The sequence below is a fragment of the Plodia interpunctella genome, chromosome 4 (assembly GCF_027563975.2).
Source record: "Plodia interpunctella isolate USDA-ARS_2022_Savannah chromosome 4, ilPloInte3.2, whole genome shotgun sequence".
NCBI classification, from domain to species: Eukaryota; Metazoa; Arthropoda; class Insecta; order Lepidoptera; family Pyralidae; genus Plodia; species Plodia interpunctella.
In genome coordinates this window covers 7,617,147-7,639,642 of record NC_071297.1, presented here as the reverse complement: position 1 = coordinate 7,639,642, position 22,496 = coordinate 7,617,147, and the positions used below count along the sequence as shown (strand labels likewise).

At 35.8% G+C, this 22,496-nt stretch overlaps 2 protein-coding genes across 2 annotated transcripts; one reads left to right on the top strand and one right to left on the bottom strand.

The window, feature by feature from the left end:
* Nucleotides 1-154: 154 nt before the first annotated feature.
* Nucleotides 155-9,788, bottom strand: LOC128669451 (uncharacterized protein). Its single transcript, XM_053744301.2, has 15 exons — nucleotides 9,611-9,788; nucleotides 9,290-9,472; nucleotides 8,694-8,922; nucleotides 8,172-8,395; nucleotides 7,806-7,902; nucleotides 7,377-7,538; nucleotides 6,724-6,898; nucleotides 6,185-6,315; nucleotides 5,510-5,628; nucleotides 4,830-4,914; nucleotides 4,120-4,261; nucleotides 3,668-3,776; nucleotides 3,029-3,227; nucleotides 2,155-2,336; nucleotides 155-303 (listed from the first exon to the last, which is right to left on the bottom strand). Exons 1-15 carry the CDS (start codon nucleotides 9,634-9,636, stop codon nucleotides 213-215), a joined length of 2,154 nt encoding a protein of 717 aa, XP_053600276.1. The 5' UTR covers nucleotides 9,637-9,788; the 3' UTR covers nucleotides 155-212.
* Nucleotides 9,789-15,477: 5,689 nt separating this feature from the next.
* LOC128669514 (nuclear pore complex protein DDB_G0274915-like) lies at nucleotides 15,478-17,321 on the top strand. The gene is made up of 2 exons (XM_053744413.1): nucleotides 15,478-15,586; nucleotides 16,480-17,321. The coding sequence occupies exons 1-2, from the start codon at nucleotides 15,554-15,556 to the stop codon at nucleotides 17,092-17,094; spliced, it is 648 nt and encodes a 215-aa protein (XP_053600388.1). The 5' UTR covers nucleotides 15,478-15,553; the 3' UTR covers nucleotides 17,095-17,321.
* The last annotated feature ends 5,175 nt before the right edge of the window (nucleotides 17,322-22,496 follow it).

Genomic DNA, 22,496 nt, shown 5'->3' with positions numbered 1-22,496 from the left:
TGCAGTTTTCACTGTTATATAGACAATTTATTCCCGAAAGTTTATGACATCGTGTGAAGCCGGGCCGGGTTGCTAGTTTATGCTATAAATATTCGACTCATACTCGATTTGAACGGCAAAGCCATAAAAATAAAAAAAACATAACTACAAGGTCTATGGAATTGTAAATACTTTATTGGCTATAGTTACTACTAGACTAGGCTACAAATGCATCACTTGTCATCGTCTGACGACTCACTGTCGCTCTCGGAACTCGTGGACGAGTCGCTCTCGCGGTCCGGCGCAGGCGCACCGGTCTTCGCTCTGCAAATACGTATTCATAGGTTATCTGTGGTCAGTACAGTATGTTTATAAGAAGAAAACGGATTTTTAACGAACCCCTTTTTTTTGCCATTGCACTACCAACACTACCAAACACTCAAGGTTGGTTGGTAAACACCCAGTGTGGCCAGCCAAGAAGCCATAGCGCCTTCATTTATTTTCTATCCATTATATGCAGATCATATATGTCTCTCTCTCTCACAGCCTCGCTTGCTCTGTAATATGTTCAGTGTAAAAAAATAAGCCTAACATTATGGACGAATCGGCCATGATCTTAATACCGGCCACCTGCCTGACGTCAACCTTTTTGTAATGCTATTGCCAAGGCTATGTGTCCCTGTTGTCTCGTACATCATGGGATATCACCTACATCCACAGGAGAATTTGGTCCTATTCTAGGTCCTACGCTAGTAACTACTAGCGTAGGACCTAGAATAGGACCAAATAATACAGTGTAAAAATGTAAGCTTTATTATACAGTAAGCTAAATTATTATACATTAAGCTTTATTATACATTAAGCTAATACAGTAAGCTTTATTATACAGTGCAAAAATGCCACATATTTACTGGCGTGTTGTTTCGTCCTAGACACACTGAAAACGTGAGAGTTTAGTGTGGGTTTGCATTTCATATTTCACTATGACAGCTCGTAGTGAAACGCAGTCGCAGTTTCGTTGTTTCGCCCGTACGTAGTACAGACTTGACTTCATCGGTCCAGAGCAGAGTAAATCGACTGATTTAGGAACTGTTGTAAATACTAACACATGTGCCTTAAACGTGACAAAAGCAATCAATGAAACAGAACATATAAAGTAAAGTAAATGGTATACACTTATTTAAGACGCAAATAAATACTCAGTCACGTGTCAACTCAACACCCTCTTTCTTATAGTATTCCATTTCTTTGTTATTATCTAAAAACGTGTTACATTTTTTTCCACTTGCATTTCATTGTTTATGTAAATACACATGTGTCTAAAAATCTGTGTCCCAATAGGCAAACACAGTTACAATTAATATTTAAATATGTCTTATTTATAATTGCCTTTGATACATTACTGTAGTCGATGCCTAAGTTTCTCAAAATGGTGAGTCTGGTGAGGTTCTCGAAATGGGACACTTAGATTTATATGGACATAGTGCAAGATTAAATTCACAGTAAACTTGCAACTTTTAACCTGTTTCGTCCTAATGCTGCACAATATGTGGAACACAAATTCAAACAATTTTCTTTTTAAATTAAGATCAAAACTTGCTTCCGGTAAAGGAAAACAATGGGGGAATCTGCATATTAGTTCATTATTTAGTTCACTGACGTATATGCAAATACTTGTAACTAGATGGCGGTAGGTAGTCGAATAAGTCAGTAGCATTTGGGCGCTTTTAATAAAATTTGACACTCACTTGTTAGTAATATTCTCGATAAGCAAGATTAAAAATAGGCAAACATCGTGAAAAGATCATAACTCTATGTGACTTAGCCATTGACTATCACATGTAATTCTGTTTAAAGAATCTTCGATGCTAAGTCACATAAAACCTGATTTTAGTCCCGGTCAGGTAAAGATGGAAAATGATCTTTTTCAGATTGATCTGGGTCTTGGGTGTTTATCTATATATGTATATGTTATAGAATATAGTATCGTTGAGTAAGTATCCTATACACAAGTTTCGAACTTACTTTGGGGCTAACTCAATCTGTGTGATTTGACCCTATATATTTATTTATTTAATAATAAATCGCAGTAAGAACTCTTAAACATGGTTTGGCTTTAGATATTCATTACGTTTTTATACAGTTTTATTGAGACTTGGTAAATTTTCAACTTACAAATGGTAAGCGTCAGCTATAGAGAGCGCAGACGGGTGTAAGGTGTTAGCGAGGGCGCTCCGATCTCCCTTTAAAAGTTCATGGACCTCTTCCGCGGGCCTGTTCAGCATTGTGCAGAGGACGTCGACGCTGGTCGCCGCCGCTTCTTCAAACCCGCATTCAGCGAGATATGACACAGATACCTGAGATATCAGAACGAATTTTCAGCTACCTGAGATATTGGAGCGAATTTAAACTTGTCAGCTATTAAGGCAGTTTTTGATGTCCTAACGGTTGACTGTTAGTTGATGCTTTTTTAAATTGCAATGTATGTAAGTATGTATGATCGGGTGGAGAGTAAATATGTAACCCAATTTTAAAATTAAATATTCTTCAATTATCTTTAATGGGTTTAGCTAATTTTGTACACACATTTAGTCTGGATGACAATGCATTATTATGATAGGCATCACTGATGGTGCACCCAGGAAAGACTCCCGAGTAGGGAACGCACGGACATAATCTATATGACAACAATAAAAACTTGTATCAAAAACGCCATCTTGTAAGAAACACATAGCACCAATTCCACCCATAGTACTTTTATAAATTGTATTTTGTGCAATAAAGTTTAAACACTTAAATACGTGAACGATTGACAAAAGCAATTCTCCAGTCTCATTTAGCTATTTTATGATAATTATGATGTAAATTAACTAGCTATCGGCCGCAGCTCCGTCCACGGTAGCCCATCCTCCACTCGACATCATTAACTACATCTATATGGAATTTCACGAGCGACTCTGTGGGCACCCCCGCCGCCTCATCCCCCGCAGTTTCTGTATCACCATTATACCACACTCAGTGTAATTTAACAACTACAACTATAACTGACCGTGGCGATGCCCGCCTTGCCGACGCTAGCCGCCCGCCGCGCCACATCGGCCAACACGAGGGGGTCCGAGGGCACCCCCACCGCCTCAGCCCCACGCAGTTTCTGCAGCGCCACCACTACTGATTCCCAACCAGGGTCTGCTTTGTCTTGCGTGTCCGAACATAACTGGATTATGTTTGAGAGCGATGTGGCTGACATTCTGGAGATTAAAAAACAAACAATAAATAAATTCGTATTAATATTCGTATTATGACGAAATCATGCCGGTCCCGGGTTCGAATATCGGTCAGGTCAACATCAGATTGACCTGGGTCTTGGATGTTTATCTATATATGTATATGTTATAAGATATAGTATCGTTGAGTTAGTATCACATAACACAAGTTTCGAACTTACTTTGGGGCTAATTCAATCTGTGTCATTTGTCTCTATATATTTATTTTATATTTATTATTTACCAGCTATGTGCATTTTACTCCTATAGGAATATCGGGAAGAAGTTCACTATTGTGCTAGTATATATTTCATATATACTTGTTTACGATATTTTACTATATGCTCTAGAGCTTAAGGTCTAATTTTAGGTGGACAAACAAAATGTTAAACCTAACGAGCGAGAAAAATGGAAAAATAATTTACTTTTGCTTTGGCGTCCTGAGTTCCTGCGCGTCCTCCCTTGTCTCCGCCAGCTGGCTGTACTTCAGGACATCGGCTGCGGCTGTTCGCATCTTTGCCTTCACCTCTTCATCTAACAAACCATGTTCATCGTTATGCATAGTATGAAAGTGGTGGTATTTTTCTTAAATTATTGTCGTGTTTATTCTTGTCAAATTTTTCATCACAATTAGTTTTTATCGAATATCACTTGCTTCTGGCGAAGGAAAACATCGAGAGGGACCTGCATCGTGATTGACCTGAGTTTACACTAGTTAACTATACTAACTATAGTGGACGGACACACTAGTGTATTACATCTATTTACATACGTAGATAACAAAAGTCATCGCTTTAGGCTTGAAACTTGAATAAAATCTGATATCAGTATTACCACCGGTACTCGAGAGAGAGGGGGAGAGAGAGAGAGATCTCACCTTGGTACTGATAGCAGTTGCACATAGCGGCCAACAGTTTGTCCACAAGTTTGACGCGCTTTGCGTGTCCGAACACAACTAGTTGCGACCACGCCTGTGCCAAGCGGTCGCCCGCGCCCGCCACTTCCAGCGTTTTTATTATCTGTTGTGGGAGAAAGTTCAAAATAAATTCAATCAATATAGTGATATTTTATAACAGGCAATTATTATAAGGCAAAGATAATGTTATACAGCCTATTTTTTTTATGATTTATCAAAAACTATCTGCACGTCCCAGCTTCGCACGAGTGCAATATTATGCACATATAAACCTTCATTTTGAATCACTTAGTCCATACACCCGCATGAAAATCCGTCGCGTAGTTGTAGAGATCGAAGCATACATAGCGACAGACAGCGGAAAGCCACTTTGTTTTATACTATGTAATTAAGAAATCGAATTTACATACGTTGAAAAACATTCACATGTCGAACATTAGTTTAAAAAATAAATAACAATAAGTTTCCGTTGCAACACAAAACGCTGGTGACGTTTCCCCAAGGTGCCTAGGTAAGTAAAAATGAGAACGAGTGGGAGTCGCAATTGCATTTCGGAATTGGTACAAATGTCATGTCAGATGCCTTTAGACAACAAGAACATCTTATACCAGTACCAGTTTTAGCAATAACACACTCGATAAAAAGCGAATTAGTTTAACTAATTAACTCACCTCTTCCATGACCGACGGCTCCGGCACATACACATTAGGTATTAATGTATCCAAAAGTTCTGTGGTGCGTTCGAAAGGTGCATGTCTATAAACAATAAGGATTCATTTTTATTACACGTCCAAACTAATATTATGATATTTAAATTAATATATAGCTTAAGATTCAATATGTGTAAGTGTAGTTACTGATACAAATGTATACTGTGTATTTATGTATATGTGTACATTCAAACACTCGCATCAAGTATTCCGAGATAATTACCTGTAGCATAGGACTCCTAGGGGACCTAATTCAGGGAATAGTCTCTTCACGAAGTATACTGCATGTAATCTTTGTCGTATACTTACTTAAATTAGCTACCTATTTTTGCTGTTTTTGTGAAGAGAAAATAAACGTTTATTATGTGAGAGGGAGTGAGTTTCCTTATTTGTTTGTTACGCTTTCACCTTATAGTTACTCAATCATGAAATTACAATCAAGTAACTAGATGCTATATCGAAAATAATACAGTAATTAAAATTAATACGATTTAAAGTGTGGCTAATAATTATTTATGCTTACTGTAAACATTCGTTTAAATCATTTAACATATTCTTTATGAAAAACATTAATGAATCGCATAATACTATAAATTGGATGGAGTACACTGTATATCACGTCACAAGATGAAATAACATACCTGCATGCAACAGTGACAAAATGCCTGTAGTAGATACTCTCTTTGTACGCGTCACCCACTAGTTTATAGTTTTCTCCCTTCATCAGAAGCGCGTGTAATCGCTCAGCTAATTTGATATCCTAAAAAAATGCGAATGTTTAACTTGATTAATGTGTAATTAAAATAAACTATAGGACAGAATGCTCTCGAAAATTAATTTTCTTTATGTTTCTTGCAATCCATATATCCATATTAATAACAAAATAGTGGAAGTGTGTTATCCTTTTAGCACCTCAAAACGGGGCCATGGATTGATGTGGAACTTATGAGGCGACCGGACAAATTGCCTAGGTGGTTGATAGGGTACAATAATATTTCCAAGGAGGAGTAAAATCACAGCCGAATCTTCAAAATTTCAAGGTTATTTTTACGCTGAACCCGGACTTAGATGCGTCCATCACCTCTCTCTCTTATAATCGCGCATGAGAGAGAGAAAGAAGATTATTGCGATTTTTGGTTTGGAGTAGCCTATGTCACTCTACATAGGCTGTAGAGTGACATAGGCTATTTCTGTTTTTTTTTTTCAGTTTCTTTTTTCATTAGCTTCTGATCTCGGCAGTGTAGCAAAAACTTTACATTTAATAAATAAAGATGATAGGTAACAAACAATATACTTATTGCTCGACTGTGACTTACCTGCAAGTGGTCACTGCACACTCCCATGGCGGTGATGAAGAAGTTAGTGTCTGTCGGCTCCATGGCTGTCAAATTGTCCCTCTTCTCAAGATCGTTCAGAATTCCGGTCAGAATGTCAATGCGAGGGCCACCTGTATCATAGTTTTAGACGCTGGTGAATATCACTGTGGCAGATCATGGAAATTGCCAAAACTTTTCAATGAGGCTGCAGACTTTTTGGGAATATACTGGAAAAAAACTACTGTACTGTACCTAAATTTAAATCCATATCTGCATCCCACGGCTGCACAAAACGAGTGTAAACATGCGTTTTGTCTACAAGAACATAACTTTATTCCAAATAGTTCGCTCATACACACTTTCGTTAATAGAACCAATCAGACATAAATATTACAATTGAACTCTTATATTTTTTCTACCTTTCGATGATTGATAATGATAACTCACTCAAAGTCCGAAATTAAAAAGAGTATGGACCACATTATTAAACAAAATTGTAATTTTCTCTAATAAACGCTGGGAGATAGTTCGTAACTCACGTTCCTTGCAGAACAGACACAGCAAATAGTAATACGCGGAGAGTCCGGGCTGTATGCCTAGCTGTGTGAACTCTGCCAGCACCTGCAGGGCGGTGTGCTGCAGCGCGCGGCCGCCGCCCCACGCCGCCAGCGACCGCAGGCTCGACGACAGCGTCTCCGGCTCCGGGGTGATGCCCTGACAAACACCAGCGACTCTTGGCTTAGCCGACCGACCTTGGCTCATCGTGCTACCAAATCACACTAGAAACACTCTAGAAAAAGTTCCGTTTTTTTTTTGGTATGGAATACTTTGAAGCGGTGGTGGTGTAATGATCATGACGAATCCTGTGATCGAAAGGTTCCAGGTTCGAATCCTACTCATGCCACATGAGTTTGTAGTGTGTTCTCTCTCTCATCTTTACGTATTCCCGGTTACATTCGGAAAGATAGGATATCAAGACCAAGATTTGTGTAAAAAGAACACCTATCATGTAACCTAAAAGAACTATTAAATTTTGAACATTTGGCTAAGTTTTTAGCACCGGCCGCCTGCCTGACATCAACCCATTTTGGGAATACTATTGTTACCTTTCAGCTGTTAACGCTAAGTTTCCGTGTGTTTAAGATATGGAGTGGTCCTATTCTAGGGACCACACGGCTCAACTGACTGATACCTGTTCATTCATCTGCTGCAGCAAGGACTTGAGGGCATCAATTCTGAGCTGTGTGCCCTCTTTGAGGAAGCCCACGCAGCCCAGCAGCGAATTGTACACGGACGAGGACAGGGGGATGCCTTTCTCGATAGCCTCCTGACTCAACATGTGAGCTCTTTCCGCCTGGATAGAGAATACATTTTTTATATCTAGCCTGTGGTTGGTGGTAGCCACTTTTTCTTCTAAGCATCTCTGAATATATGACAAAGTTAAATTTTTACCATTACTATTATGTAGAAGAGGATGTTTGTTACCCTTTCACATATGTGATATACATTTAAAAAAGAAAATAACCTAAATAAAAATATATACAAAAATAAATAAAATATACATAAATTCTATAGCATCTGAAAACTACAATGATAAACAAAAATTAAATAAAAAATTAACCTGATAGTATTTAGCCATGCCTTGAATAATGGCACAATAAGCCTCAGGTGTCTTCGGGTCAAGTGATTCAAATATTTTGTCAGCTAATCCTCCAATTCTGAAAAAAAAAACAAAATATTAAATAATGGAGGGCAGACATGGAGACAACGACACGATGGAGATGGTAAAATAAATTTGACTCATATGGCATAGTCTGATTAAAATTGAATTCCGAAAGCTAAACTCTAGTTGTTACATATGTATATATGTATAAAAAAATAATTTCATAATATTGTACTTTATATCAGAAAAGAATTACTACTGGAGAGAAGCCCGGGGATGCCCATAGTTACAATATATATTCCAGAAATTTGGCACACCACTTACTTCCATGTGGTAGCTTGTCGTTCGCGAGTATTTGTTGAAAACCATCTCTCCTCAAGCCATTCCATGGAATCAGGTTCTTTTTCATTATAGAAGCACAGTAGCTGAAGAAATGCAATCTTTAACTCATCACTGACACCCTGAGTGCCACCCAGAAGCTGGAAGATTTTCACAGAATCTTCTAGAAGGGCATTTGTTATAGTGTATTTTAAGTCTTCTTCTGTTACCTGTAAAAAGAGCAAGTGTATTGGTGTTGCAAACTGTTGTCTTTGTTAGCTTTTTAGTATTTATTAGGTTTGTTTCTGTCTGTATGTTGAATAATGGAACTGTAAAAAATAACTTGCTGGTATATTCATTATAATTTTCAGTTTTAATCTTCAGAAACTGAAAATAATATTGTTGTTGTTGTTGTACTGGTGACTTTGAAATACGGATTTAATAAAATAAATTCTGGCACTCACTTATATGCTAAGAGATATAATTAATACTAACACAACACAGATATAACTGAAGTGTAAAACCAACCTTGCTCTCATCATTATAAATAGGTTTAGGTGCAAAAGCTTCAATTCTGGGATCAGCATTAAAGTACGGAGTTTTCATCTTTCCTGGAGGGTCCCACTCTCGGGTTGTGAACAATTCAGCATGTTCATCCCGGACCCATGCAGCGGCTTTACGACCAGCCTCAGCAGACAGAGCATAGGCTCTTTTGCGATAATTTGACAAGGGGATCAAATATGGGTCATCATGATACCTGAAATTTTCATATAGTTTTTGTTCTATTCTAAATTATTTAAATTAAATTTAAGCAAATGTAATATAAATACAATAACAAATGTTTAATTTAGTCTCAAATCAGAATAAAAAATTGAAAAAACTAAATCAAATAAATAAGGATTTTTAAGTACAGGTACAAAGATTTTAAGTAAGTATTTCTGCAATCCCATGAGTCCCATGCATTATGATAAATTATAAGTCCGGGTCACATTTTGACTTAGGAATTTTGTATATGCAATTCTCATACTAATCTGTGCTTGACCAGATTGTGAACCTGTGATGTGATTGTGTATTGTGCACCTGCACTTCACACAAACCAGGCTCTACTGAGAACAAGTACCAACTTGTAATGGGCAGCAGTTGGGTCAGGACCAACAGTAGCAGCTAAAGCCTGAAGGATGTCAGTGGGCCCTCTAGGTATTCGGGGCGGGGGAGAGATGCCATCGGTAGATTTAGTTGTGTGTGGCAGTGTCTGGCCCTCTATGGTGGTTAATGACCGACATAACGAAGATAGTCTTGTCCACTGCCTGAAAGTATATATTTACAGTGTAGTTTAATTACACATTGTGAAATTTTGCAGGTGATTATTCTAACATTTATAGTGATTGATTACGTTACTTATAATTGAAAATACTGAATCAAAACATAACCTGAAACACATTTACCTGGGGACTATTAAATTGGTATACATATTGTGGTAATTTAGGTAAAATTCCGTATTTACTTGTTACTTAGATATTAATTATTGTTTCATTAGAATGATTAGTTTTATGTATTTTATCACAATAACATTATTGTATTTTATAATTTCATAACCTCAAAACTAAACATTTTAATGGTTTTCATGACTTTGACATTTTACTTGTATGTGACATTGATGTGAGTGCGTGACATTTTTGAAAAATAGTTGCCAACATGAAAAAAGTAATACGTAAAAACCCATAGATTTAGTAAGTACTTGCACGGAGTGCGTACTAATTCCATGCATTGTCATCCTTGTTTTTAGGACAACCTAGCGGCGAGATGTTTGTAAACACTGTTTTTTTAAATTTATGGTACATTATTGCTATCTGTTTCTTTTTTGGTACTTATTTGCCCAATCTCTGTTAAGCGACATTACACTCGGCCATATTGGGCAGGGAAATGAGCATCGTAGTGGGCAGCACGAGTATGTAAATAGGCCACTCGCACTGTCACTGCCACTGCCCGGCGCTCCCTCGGTTGCGTATCGGTTTTTCGCGCGGAAGTCAAAAGACGGCAGCGCGAGCACGAGTGAGTGTCATTCATGCTCATTTGCCGCCGCAATTTGTTGCCTGACGAAGGCAATTCGTTTATTAATCTGTTAATTTCTTATGCCCTGGCTAACTATACCACCACAGGAGTGGAGTACCTAAGGAAAAAACAATTACATTTTTAGAACTTTATGAAATTGAGCGGGTAATATGGGATGACTTATACTGGGCAGTCATAATCCTGCGAACCCATGAAATTAGTAGGTACTCCGTACAACGAAGTAATTACTAAATCCATGGTCGAACCAGCAATAGGGCATATTACGCAAAGCTCAGCGCAGATGGCGCTACTGGTACAACTAAGGTACACTAACATTGCCAATGGAGGCAAAAAGCGCCAATTTTCGATATTATTGCAGATTTACGACCAAAAAGACCTTCTACGCAATCGAGTTTAAAGGAAAAAGGAAGAATTTAGTGGATTATTGAATAGGCTTTCAGAACACAAGGTGTTAAATACAAGACGAATTTGTTAAACGATTTAAGTTCATTTGTTGCCTTTGAGGAAACTTTTAATAAATAAAGGCTTTTAAGACTTCAGTTTTAATTAGACCATGAGAAAACTGAAGGACGGTTAACTGGTCCTGAATATAATAACACTATTTAAGGCTATGTTCTACATTATTTGGTCAACTGTGTTCATAAACTGATATATACTTGATTTTGACTAAAGATCTTACCTGTACGAAGTCCATATTTTAATAAGTCTTCACGTGTGAAGTGGTCCGAGCTTCTTTTTGACCGATTACTGGCTCGAAAATTTTACAGCGTCAGGTGTGTAAAAATGATTCTTTATTTAAAAAAAAAAGTGCGACACCAATTAAACGCTACACGCCGCGTTCAAATAGTCGTGAAATTCACCTGGCAATGCTTTTGTGTACCTAACATACAGTGCTGTACTCTGGCGGGATAAATGTGCAGTAATACTCCCTATTCATTTAATCATTTCAAGTCATTTTTGCGAGTTGGTAGAGAGAGAAACAATACGAATAAGAACATGAAGGCTGAGTGTAAATGCTCAATCGTTATTGCCGCAAACGCAGAAGTACGAGTACCTATTTAGGGAAATATTTCCGGTAATAAATGTGGGGTTAGAATCTGTAGTCGATGATTATTACTTGGAAATCTCTGCTAGCGTGAAGGAAAAGGGAGATTTGTAACATGCATATACATAACAGATATAAGAACATAACATTGAGCTATGTTCTTATATCTGTGATATACATATCGATACTCAAAAATAATTATCTGCTGGTTGTTCGTATTATATTATTAACATGGGCGTCTGCTCATGAAAGTGCTACTTCCGTATATGCTATAGTGGATCTGATCTCTTGGACTACCACATTAGCACCACCTCAGCAGAAGTTATTGAGAGAAAATATTTTGTACGCGTATAAAAATTAAAGATACGCGAACAAAAATTTTTTTTATAACGACTTCTGCTAAGGCACCATTTTCGTAGGTAGTTATGTTCCGGTTTTCAAAATAAATTACACCTTATTTATTTTTATATATTTATTGTTATTATCTAAATAAAACGATACGTAATGCGTATCCTATTACAGTATTTAGTAACAAAAATAATAAGAAACAAAAATGAATCTAAAACAAATTATTCCATGAAATAGATAATATTATTACTCCATACATGTTTACTACATGATGCCTAGGCTTAATAGCTATGCAATACAAAAAGTTTCATCAAAATCCGTCCGTCCTCCAGAGGTTAGCGGTACTTACAAACTTAATAATACAGACGAACAGATATACATTATTTTTCATATTATTATTTGATTGGGTGTTTTCTACACATATTTTTGGGAGATATATTAAATGTGCAGAAGCAATTTTTTATTGATATATCGAAATTGGTACTTGTTAAGTAAGCATTTGATAACTATGAAAATGCGACGATATAGTTTAGCTAGGTAGATATGTAGATATAATTTGTGTAATTAAGTAGATTGTTAATTACATAATTTCTTACAAATTGATGTTAAGTTGACGAGCAAGTATGTTATAACATACAATAGAAAAAACTACAAAATGTGTAGCAAAGTTCCTCCCGGAGCCATTCGCCGCTCTTAATGTAATTGTCTGTGTTGTAGTAAACGTAGGAGGAATCCCCGTTATAACTTCAGCTCCGGCTCGACCATTAGCAGGAACTCCAGTTGATATAGTAGTTATCTCAGGCTGTAATGTAGTCGGAATCTTAATTTCTTCACAAATTCCTGATACAGCATTAAATAACAATGGTGCAGTACATTCCTTGGATAATGCTATTATAATGTCGCCTAGACCTTGGACGCAAGAGATGTATTGCGATGCACTGGTTGGATTGGAAAAGTTTCCTAGGCTTGTGCAAGAGTAATTAGGATCACAATCGGTATTCTTGGAGCAAACCATATTCTGATATCTCACGTGGAAACCCGCGGGGCAGGAGATGCTGTACGAAATAAATTCTGTGACGTTTTGAATGCACACAACAAAGCTGGTACAATTAGTGTCAGCAATGAATTTTCCATCTGAAATGCAAGTGTTGACTGCCATGCAGCTACCTAGTCCGAGTGCCTGTAAAGAAAATTAAAAGTTCGTCTAAATATAGGTATATTTTCATCACTGCCCCTATTATCTTATCACTATATGGTATTGTGTATTAAATAATTTAAATAAAGTTAATCTTATGAACACTGTTATTTCATATATCTCCAACGTAAGGGTCATAAATAATAATAATGGTATTTTCAACTGAAATAGTTACTTCGTTAAAACTATTTGATACCTATCCAAAAAAGACATCAGTCGACCGGTCAGTCCACACAGTCGATGATACAGGGCCTCTCAAAAATTAAGATAACCTCGACTAAGGGAGATAAATAAAACTAAAACTTACAAGGAATAACGGCAACATTGCAACTTTCGCCATTTTCAAACTTCAGCAAATCCAAGAATGACAATTTTTGGTGTTAGCTGTCACTGTAGTTAAATTACAGCGCGAAAATAACTGTTCCTAAACGTTATCTTCATCTGCTTTATAAAACGAATCTAAGAATGTAGGTACTAACAAATTTTATTGCTGTTTACATCTCGGAAACAAAGGTGTTCTATATGAGGAATTTGTCAAATAGTGTTGTAGAGCATTAGAGCATGCATAGAAAAGTTGACATCGATGACGTTGACCATGTCGATGATTTGTACTATTCGAAAGATAGAATATATATGTATATATATATATATATATATATCCATGCTAGAACATAAATCTAAGGCGGGTGGTTATATATTCGTGTTGTGTTGAATGTGTTAGATAATGTTTTCTATTTTGCTTTTTCCGTAAAAGTGTTCAGTGGGTTTTCTGGCCAGCTATTTTATTATTATAAAAATATTAATAACATACTATTTATTTTCTTATAAGAAAATTCTGTGAACGCACATTTTGTGAATTTATTCTTTATTCTAGAGAATTAATGAGCTCACGAGTGAAGTGGCTAGACTCGTGAGCTCACCAATTCTTTAACTCAAGCCTTCGCACTCGCCGTCAGCTCAAGTTGGGAACAAGACTAAAGCCATCGAAGTAATACACGAAGAGGAGCACATATCGAATATTTCGAAATTTAATCGCATATATTTAAAACATCGATATGAACCCATCCCTCAGAAATGATAACGTAGATAACGTCTGATTCATATATATTCATATAGATGTATATTCATGATACATCTGATGTACAGCCTGCCTTGCCTGAATTCTTTAAAGATATCACTGTGAGAAACTGCTGCTGACATCACTAGGAAATTAGAAAAAGTAGTTATGCGTAAACAAAGTTATGATAACGGGACTTTTTTGAGTATTTTTTTATGAGGAGAGTTTAAATTCATTAAAAAGTTGAAGTCATAGTTGAAAAAAAGGTAGTTCCCCCAGTCGGAAACTTCCTAAGGACATCTACTTAGTATTTGTTATCCCATCATAACCATTAATGCTTTTACAAGACACTTTGCAACAGTGATTGATAAACTTGATAACAGTGATTATTCCCAGTGAACCCTACAAATAATTGTGTGAATTCTCTAATCTATTTACATAATCGATTTTGTTAGGTAGGTAATAATATTTTCCGTAAGAAATATCAATATAGCCATACAAGAACTATTTAATACTTTAGGGACCGAAACAAAAGAGGAAGAGAGTTTTAAATTAGACTGATTAATCAGCGGTCTCGTAGACTATTTATTTAAAAGTAGATTTTACCCGTGACTTCACCCACGTAGAACTCTTACAGTTTCGAAGCATACCATACATACATAAGACTCGTTGAGTATATAAAACGTGACGAGGTAACAAAGAAATACATAAAAACGAAATTTCGCAAATAAAATATGACTAATATGTTGAAATAGGGACGATGCGAATATAAGTGACTGATAAATAAATTATGATTGACAATGATCTTCTTTTATTACTGGTTTTATTATTGACCTATATTTTCCACTCAAAAATACTACTTACTATAATATTTCTTCGTAATATGAAGAAATAGACGTTACAAGGATATACATGGAAAGAGAGTGGAGATTAGGCTTTTGCAGGGCACATATTGTACCATTAAAAGAAATGAATAACTAAACTACTTATTACAAGTTATTAATGACGGTAACATATAGACTGACTTTTCAAAATGTCTCCAAATTCAGCTTCAAGTTATCATTATCATCATCACCAGCCATTGTTGGAGGTTGAGGGCTAGATACATTAATTAATGCAGTTGTAGTCATATCTATACTATTCTTTAATACGGGTTCGCTTCCAAGCAATTACACGTCTATCTTACAGAGTTCTGTGATGCAGTATAGTCAGGTAGGGATTAATGTGCTGGGCTCCGACAGTCAATGGTGGCGGAAGGGAGCGGTAAATCTAATATGAGAGAGAGAGAGAACGATTAATGTCCCACTGCTAAGAACGAGCCATACTTATGTATGGGAGTAAACCCATTTCTGGTCATGACCCCACTACGCGGGTCCAATCAGGATTGGTGTGTTATATGATGATATCAGATCAGAGCCAAACATTATTTTACTGGAAATGTGAAATAACATCAGTTAATTACGGTCATTAGGATTAAACTTAATGTTGACTGAAAATGACGATTATAAAGTAAACAATTTCTATGTTTCACATGGAGATGGCGGCTTTCTTTGCTGCTATATCATAAGATACAGGGGATTATATGCTAATGAAACAATTCTGATAAATTGCCATTAGGTTGGATGGGTATATAAAGCAAATTAGACACAAAATTCGATTAGACGGACAAAATGGAGACCAAGATATCCATCGGACTGTTGCTCGTGAGTTATATATTTTTACTACATTTTCCTAATAACGGCCCGTCTCTGTTTTGCTCATATATAAGAACATAATAAATTAGACACCTAAACCTTCTTCAGGATTCACACTATCCATTGGTGAAAACCGCATGAAAATCCGTACGGCAGAGGACGTGTTTTATAATATATATAAAGATGTAAGGAAGTTTAATTAACTTTTTAGCTAGATATTTACAAATATTGTAAAGTACTTACTTATCATTAAGAAATAACAAGCTACGCCCCGTGGCTCTGCTCACGTAGGGATAAAAGTATGTGTCCTTTTGTGCTTTTCACATCATCTCTGATTCATCTTTTTGATTTTTCAAAATATGTAGTGGGCATAATCTCTATATTTTAACTTCGATTTCTGTTTATAGAGCGTCTAATTACTTGTATCTAGACAATAATGTCTGTTTGCGCTTCACGATGGGAAGTGCAGTCGTTTCCTCAATTAACGTTATTGACGACCGAACAATCAGAAATCTGAACGACTGCCACTTGCCGATTATCCGTATTAATCTACGTGATTTTCATAGGAGTTATGAGCAGATTTTACTCTTTAAATTCAATATTTATTTCAGTGCTGGTCTCAGGTAAAATTCAGGTAAAATTGGTAGTCGAATAGTGTAATCACTTCAATATTGTTGTTTTGAAAAATTTACTAACAGTAGAATTTTTGATAATGTAGTATAATTTTTGATAATGTAGTATACATTATCAAAAATTCTACTCCCAGAGCCTACTAGGATTTGTCTTATCCGAGAGGGATAACATATACTATTGCAGCTATTACACATTCTAAACCATAGCTCTGGCGATACAAACACACTGCCTAAAAAATCTTAATATTAAATCTACTCGTCTATTTAAAGGTATTCTGCGCAGCGTGGCAAGCGCACGCAGCAGTTACTTGCACGGCAGCCGGGCGTTTCGCTGATACCTCCGACACCACCTGCCAGAACTACACACTCTGCGTCTACAACAATTCCACCGGGACCTACCTCGCCTACAACTACACCTGCCCCACCACTTCAGTCTTCAGCCCCACAATATCACAATGCACTGCATCCTCTAACTACGTCTGCAACAACACTAGTACTACTTCCTCAACTAACAGCGCCTCAGTCTGCACAGCCGATGGCTACTTCGCTGACCCCAGCTCCACGAACTGCTCTTCATACATAGAGTGTGTCGAAATCAACGGTGCTTACACCGAAACCACATACACTTGTCCTACTGATACCTATTTCAACCCAAATACGACCCTTTGCGAAAGTGACTACAACTGCACGACAACTTCTACATTCAACTGCACGGCCGCGGGAAGATTTGCTGATACCACGGATACAACTTGTCAAGCATATTTCTTCTGTGTTTACGATAGCTCGACAACATCCTACATTCAATACAATTACACTTGTCCGTCTACTTCACTCTTCAATCCGAACACTGCATTGTGTACAGCATCTTACACGTGCACTAATTGATTGGAGTGTAAAATGTCGTTTGAATACTTTATAATGACAGCAATATGAATTTGGAAACAGTCAAGTACTTAATAATTATTTATTTCCTATAGAATAGAGGACTATGTGATAATCCTAAAGCATTCATATTTGGGAAAATTGATATTTTTGCTGGATAAATAGCTAAATAAGTTGGTTGATTATGGGAATAATAAAAGTATTAATGGATTAAAAAGTTATTAAATGTTTTATTCCAATTTTAATACATATTGACATGAAGTAAATACACAATATAGAATAGTTTTTTGTGATTAAAAAGTATTGCTATTTAGGTAATAGGCAACTACAGAAAGTTTATGTTCATATTATGTGCATGGACGGACCCACAGGTCGGAGTAATATTTTATTGAATTCCATGTTTACCTTCTAATAACTCTTCACTCAAAACCAGCACCAGTCTTCTTGCGGTATCAATATTACGGCTTAGCATACTGGTATTAGTATTATATAAAGAATCGTAAGGACCATATTTTTCAGATGCTTTCAAAGTTGAATAGTATTGTTTGAAATAGTCCTCTCTGGCTTTGTTTATAAACGAGGCGGGGTATTTCTTCTTATGGGCCTTGTTTTCAAGAATTGTAATTGCGCTTAGAAAATCAAAAGATGAAAATCTTTTGTCCCCGGGTATCATAACATTGCCTCCTTTATTGCTGTAATCAGATAATCGTGTATATTTATTGTCATTCTCGTATTCATCGGGTAAGCTGGTGATGAGAAAGGAGGAATCGTTAATACGATGAACTTGGTACGTCTTCACAGTCACTGGTGCAGCAGCATAACTAATTATAACACATGATATAATATACAGAGTTGATATCACAGTGAAAAACATGAAATTTGCATTTATAATTCCTGTATTGGCTTTTGACACCTTTTGACATTTTTCTTTCTGTAGTACACATAGTACAGATAGAGACGTTCTATGGATTGATAAGTTTATAGAAGAACCTTTTTCATGGTATATATTCTCCCTACAAATGGGGAACATACACGATGAACGAATAAATGATACGAAACATAAGATATTATTATGTAAAACCTAGGTAATAAATTACTTATGATAAACGTAATAAACTGCATGAAAGCAGTGGATGGCGCCGGGGCTAGATGGTATCGCAACTGTTAGTAAAAAGTGAATGAAATCTCACAATAGCCGTGGAGAGTCAGCTCCCATACCTCAGAATCAAGGTCAAATTTGTCTGACAAATCATCCAAATACACTTAACACCTCGGAAATATCTGACATAGGATAATAAACCTTAATATATTTCCGGTTAAGATACATTTTTGGTATTAATAGCGGAGTGATCTTAAGTCAATCTCAGAGAAAAGAGTATGAGATCGTTCCCGATGCCGTATTGTTTCAATGCTACCGAGTACACGCTTATAATTGCTACTTCCGTAAATTAAGAAATGAATAGAGTCGCAATTCCATATTTTAAAATTATCATATGACCTTAAGTTTTTAGTAAGAGCTGTATAGGACAAGTTTAAAGTAGATAAAGTGAGTACATTTAATAAAATAATTAATGCACAAGAAATGTAATAAAAACCAGTTGTCTTATGAAGTCTTATGTAATATATTATTGTCGTAGCAAAAATATAATAAAAATGCTATGTGAAAATCTTTAATAAAATGCAAAAATGCTATGTGAAACCTTTTTCAGTTAATGTTATATACTGCAACATAATATTTATCATATAAGCGACTTCATTCTTTTATTGTTCGTTCATTATCGGCGTGTGATATATAGATGTATAGCTTTCACTTGCGTGTGTCTTCTTTCTTACAAATCGATCGATTTTAATTTGTTGCAATTAGATGTTTGCAGATTCAAGAATTATATACACAAACTCATAATTATCATAAAAATTCCTTCTTTATAGTTTGTAAAGGAATTTAATATTTAAATTTTATTTTACTAAAACGTATTTACCTAGTAAGCAATGGAATTCAGTTTTATATTACTTATTTTACCCTTACATAACTACTTCGTTTAGTTTTATTAGGTACCTTACCTATAAATTTCTCTTGCAATTGCAACCAGATTTTCCAATGGTTTATGACATTCCATTGCGTGATGTAAAGATCATAGGGTCACTGATGTGAATTATCTAGCTTGTTAGGTACTTATTGTAAAGCAGATGATGATCAAGAGTCGGTTTGTCAAGATGAATAAAACTAATGGAGAACAAAATTTATTGGCTATGGTAAATGGATGTAATGCATACATATTTGTTGTGCCCTTTCAGAGCGTCACATTGAGTTTATTGCAAATAGACAGACAGACGCGGCTGAGGACATTGTTTTGTAATATGTAGTGATAAAGAACATTCGACAGAAATGTCGACTTGAAGGTGAAAATAAACCACTGATACTTTCAAAATGTCGTCACATCTCATCACAGATTCAGCTAACACTTGCATCTATGCAGCACAGTTTATGCACCGAATATTAAGAAGCACATAGGAAGCCACTTTCCGATGTATTGTACAATTCCAATATCCAATTTCCAGCTGCGCCCCGGGGTTTCGCTCCCGTGAGAATTTCTGAATAAAAAGTATCGTATGTGTTATTCCAGATTATGATTATGATTTTGCCTGAAAGCGTAAAAAACATACACAAATACATCCTCACAATTATTTCATGTTTTATTTACCTAGAAAGTTTCTCTTATACATTTTCTTTTATATCTAAGTAGGCGTTACTCTTTCCGAATCTTGTATATCTATAGGGGTTTCGTACTTGAAAGGAAACGAGTATTTAAATGTTTATAATCAAAATATTATGTCAGATTACGACATCTGTATAAACAAGATATAGGATTTTCAAATGTAGTACTTATTTGTCAAGGAACTAACAAAGTTTTCCCAAGAAAATGATATAAATCTTTGGCACAACTATACTGGGTCAGTTACCAACACGTTCGTAGATGTGCAAAGCCTACTGATTGTATTGCGCAAATTATTTCTCCCAGGGCAACGTGCTAGACCCGGATTCTAAGCTTATACAACAGTAGATGTCTTCCTAATTCATCATAGCAAATAGCAACATCCTATGACATTACGCTAATAGTATAAAAGTTAATAAGGAAGCAATGAAGTGGAATCAAGCAGATTTTTTAAGTAATGCTCTACCGTCACCCGACGACAGGCATCTATCGATTAGAATCTCATTTGCTTGTCGCGTAGGTGCTTCCGGGCCGGATATTCTTGTGACAATATCTAACGCCTTTCAATCTGCCATGCTTAAGATACTATGATATTAACTTTAGGGTGGTAAACCCTAAAGTTTGACTGTAAAGAAGCCTATATGTGCTTAGTGAAATTTATTTAAGATGAACAATAAAACTTCGGAATTTTATATGAATTAATTAAGACATGACATTTAAAGTAATAAAAAGCGCCCATGACACCTTTGGCTTCACAGGATAGCATATTTTTATGACGCCATTCGTATTTTGGTTTTTCTATTTGAATGGTCATCACATAAATTAACGGAATAGGTAGTTTCTTGTTTAGTTTATTTTAAAATATTTATTAATGCTAAGCCTACTGTAATAATCATGATTAGATCATACAAAAGTAAAATAAAATTTTCGAAATAAATAAATGAAAAATTGCCCAAATATTAAAAGGTCTGATTTCTAAGAATAAAACGTGGGAATGAAAGGAGCATTAGAAAACATTGAAAATACAAAAAAAAAATCAGTAAAATCCACAGGTAAAAGCTAGCTTAAACGTGATCCGCATCAGCGTTTGCGCAAGCCCATGTTTTGTACATAAAGCGCGTATCAAGTGGCTGTTCGAAATTTAACAATTTCACTGAATAATGAATATCGAACAATTTCGTAATTGAATCAATTGCAAAATATTTTTAGATTTTCGAGCACTGCAGGCCTACCATCAACTTTTACAGAACGATTCCAATGCAACTCATTTAAATTTAGGAACATAAAATGAATCGCATTCATAAGTCAATGGTACGAATTTGCGATGCAGTTCAGTTTAGGTCGTAAAGTGTGTGCATGATGATTTTGTAAAACACAAGTAAAAAAAAGTAGTTTATTTACTTACGTCAAAGATTTTTATTAACTTTTAAAATCAGGAATACAAACTATTACATATATAAACATCTAAGTGGAGGAGACACATAGAGATGGAGAGCAAATAAAGAGCTTATTCTTCATTACCGTTAATTGGTTTTTATTTTCTTGTAAAGTTGGGTATTTAAAGTGATTGGATACAGATCACATATTTATGCCTTACGGGTTGCCAAGGTTGATATTCAGTAGACTATACCCCGATAAAAACCCGCCAGTTAAAGATTTCAGGTTAAATTATAGCGACCGAGAATTTTGCACGCAACTAAATACAACAGTAGCAGTCAATATGCGCGTACGCAATATGTTCCGTTCCTTCCGTAAAATGCGGAAGGAACGCAACAACCATTTATCACCATGCGACGTGAATAACGATTATCGTAATTGATCCTTATTCGATATAGAGTTGTATGCGTTTTATTTGCGTAAAAAACTGTAATATTACTATTTACCTAATCAATTATGTCATAGATATCTATTCATTAAAAGCCTCAACGTGATCTTGATTTTTTTAAAGAAATAGTACAGATCTATCAAATTAAGGAAGCTAGAAATTATATAAATGTTGAACTGATGGCGATTTATGGAATGTCTCTCACCTTTATTGCCAGTTACATTCGGAGCTGTGTGGTTGCGAACCCCAGGTCAGGTCATAAAAAATATTTAATTTAATTTATCATAGATATCAACTATAAGGCAGACTAACAATAGACTGCATTCGTGACAAGAAAGTAGAGGGTAGGTCATAGGTTGGGCATAAAAGCTATCTCTTAAATGATTTACTATGATTGTACCACGTATAGTTAGTTATAGTAAAGCTTTTATACAGTTTTACTAAGAGCAAATTGTGATACCTAATATAGTTTTAAGTGCCCTACTAGATATTGACGAAGAAAAACCTTTTGAATAAGTAAGACTAAAAATAATAAGTATTATTTAGGTACATTTAAGTTATTTATTCCACGGCATTTCAGATTACCATGATAAATCAAAAAAGTTTGAATAATTCCTTTATAATTCACAGAGTAATCCCTTGACCAGTCTTTGTGTCCATTCGAAGAATACCCGAACATCCCTTTCCCATAAGCCGCCCGTGATCGGCATTCCTGTGACGTCACGCTTGTGATCGCGGTGGTTATCTAAAAAGGACCCATACGGTTCTAATTGCGGTTGAATATAAAAACATTAGGGCTAGAACCCGTTCGGGAAAACAAATAAGTTAGGAGTGTAATGCAATATTGTGAAGAATTGTCCATAAAT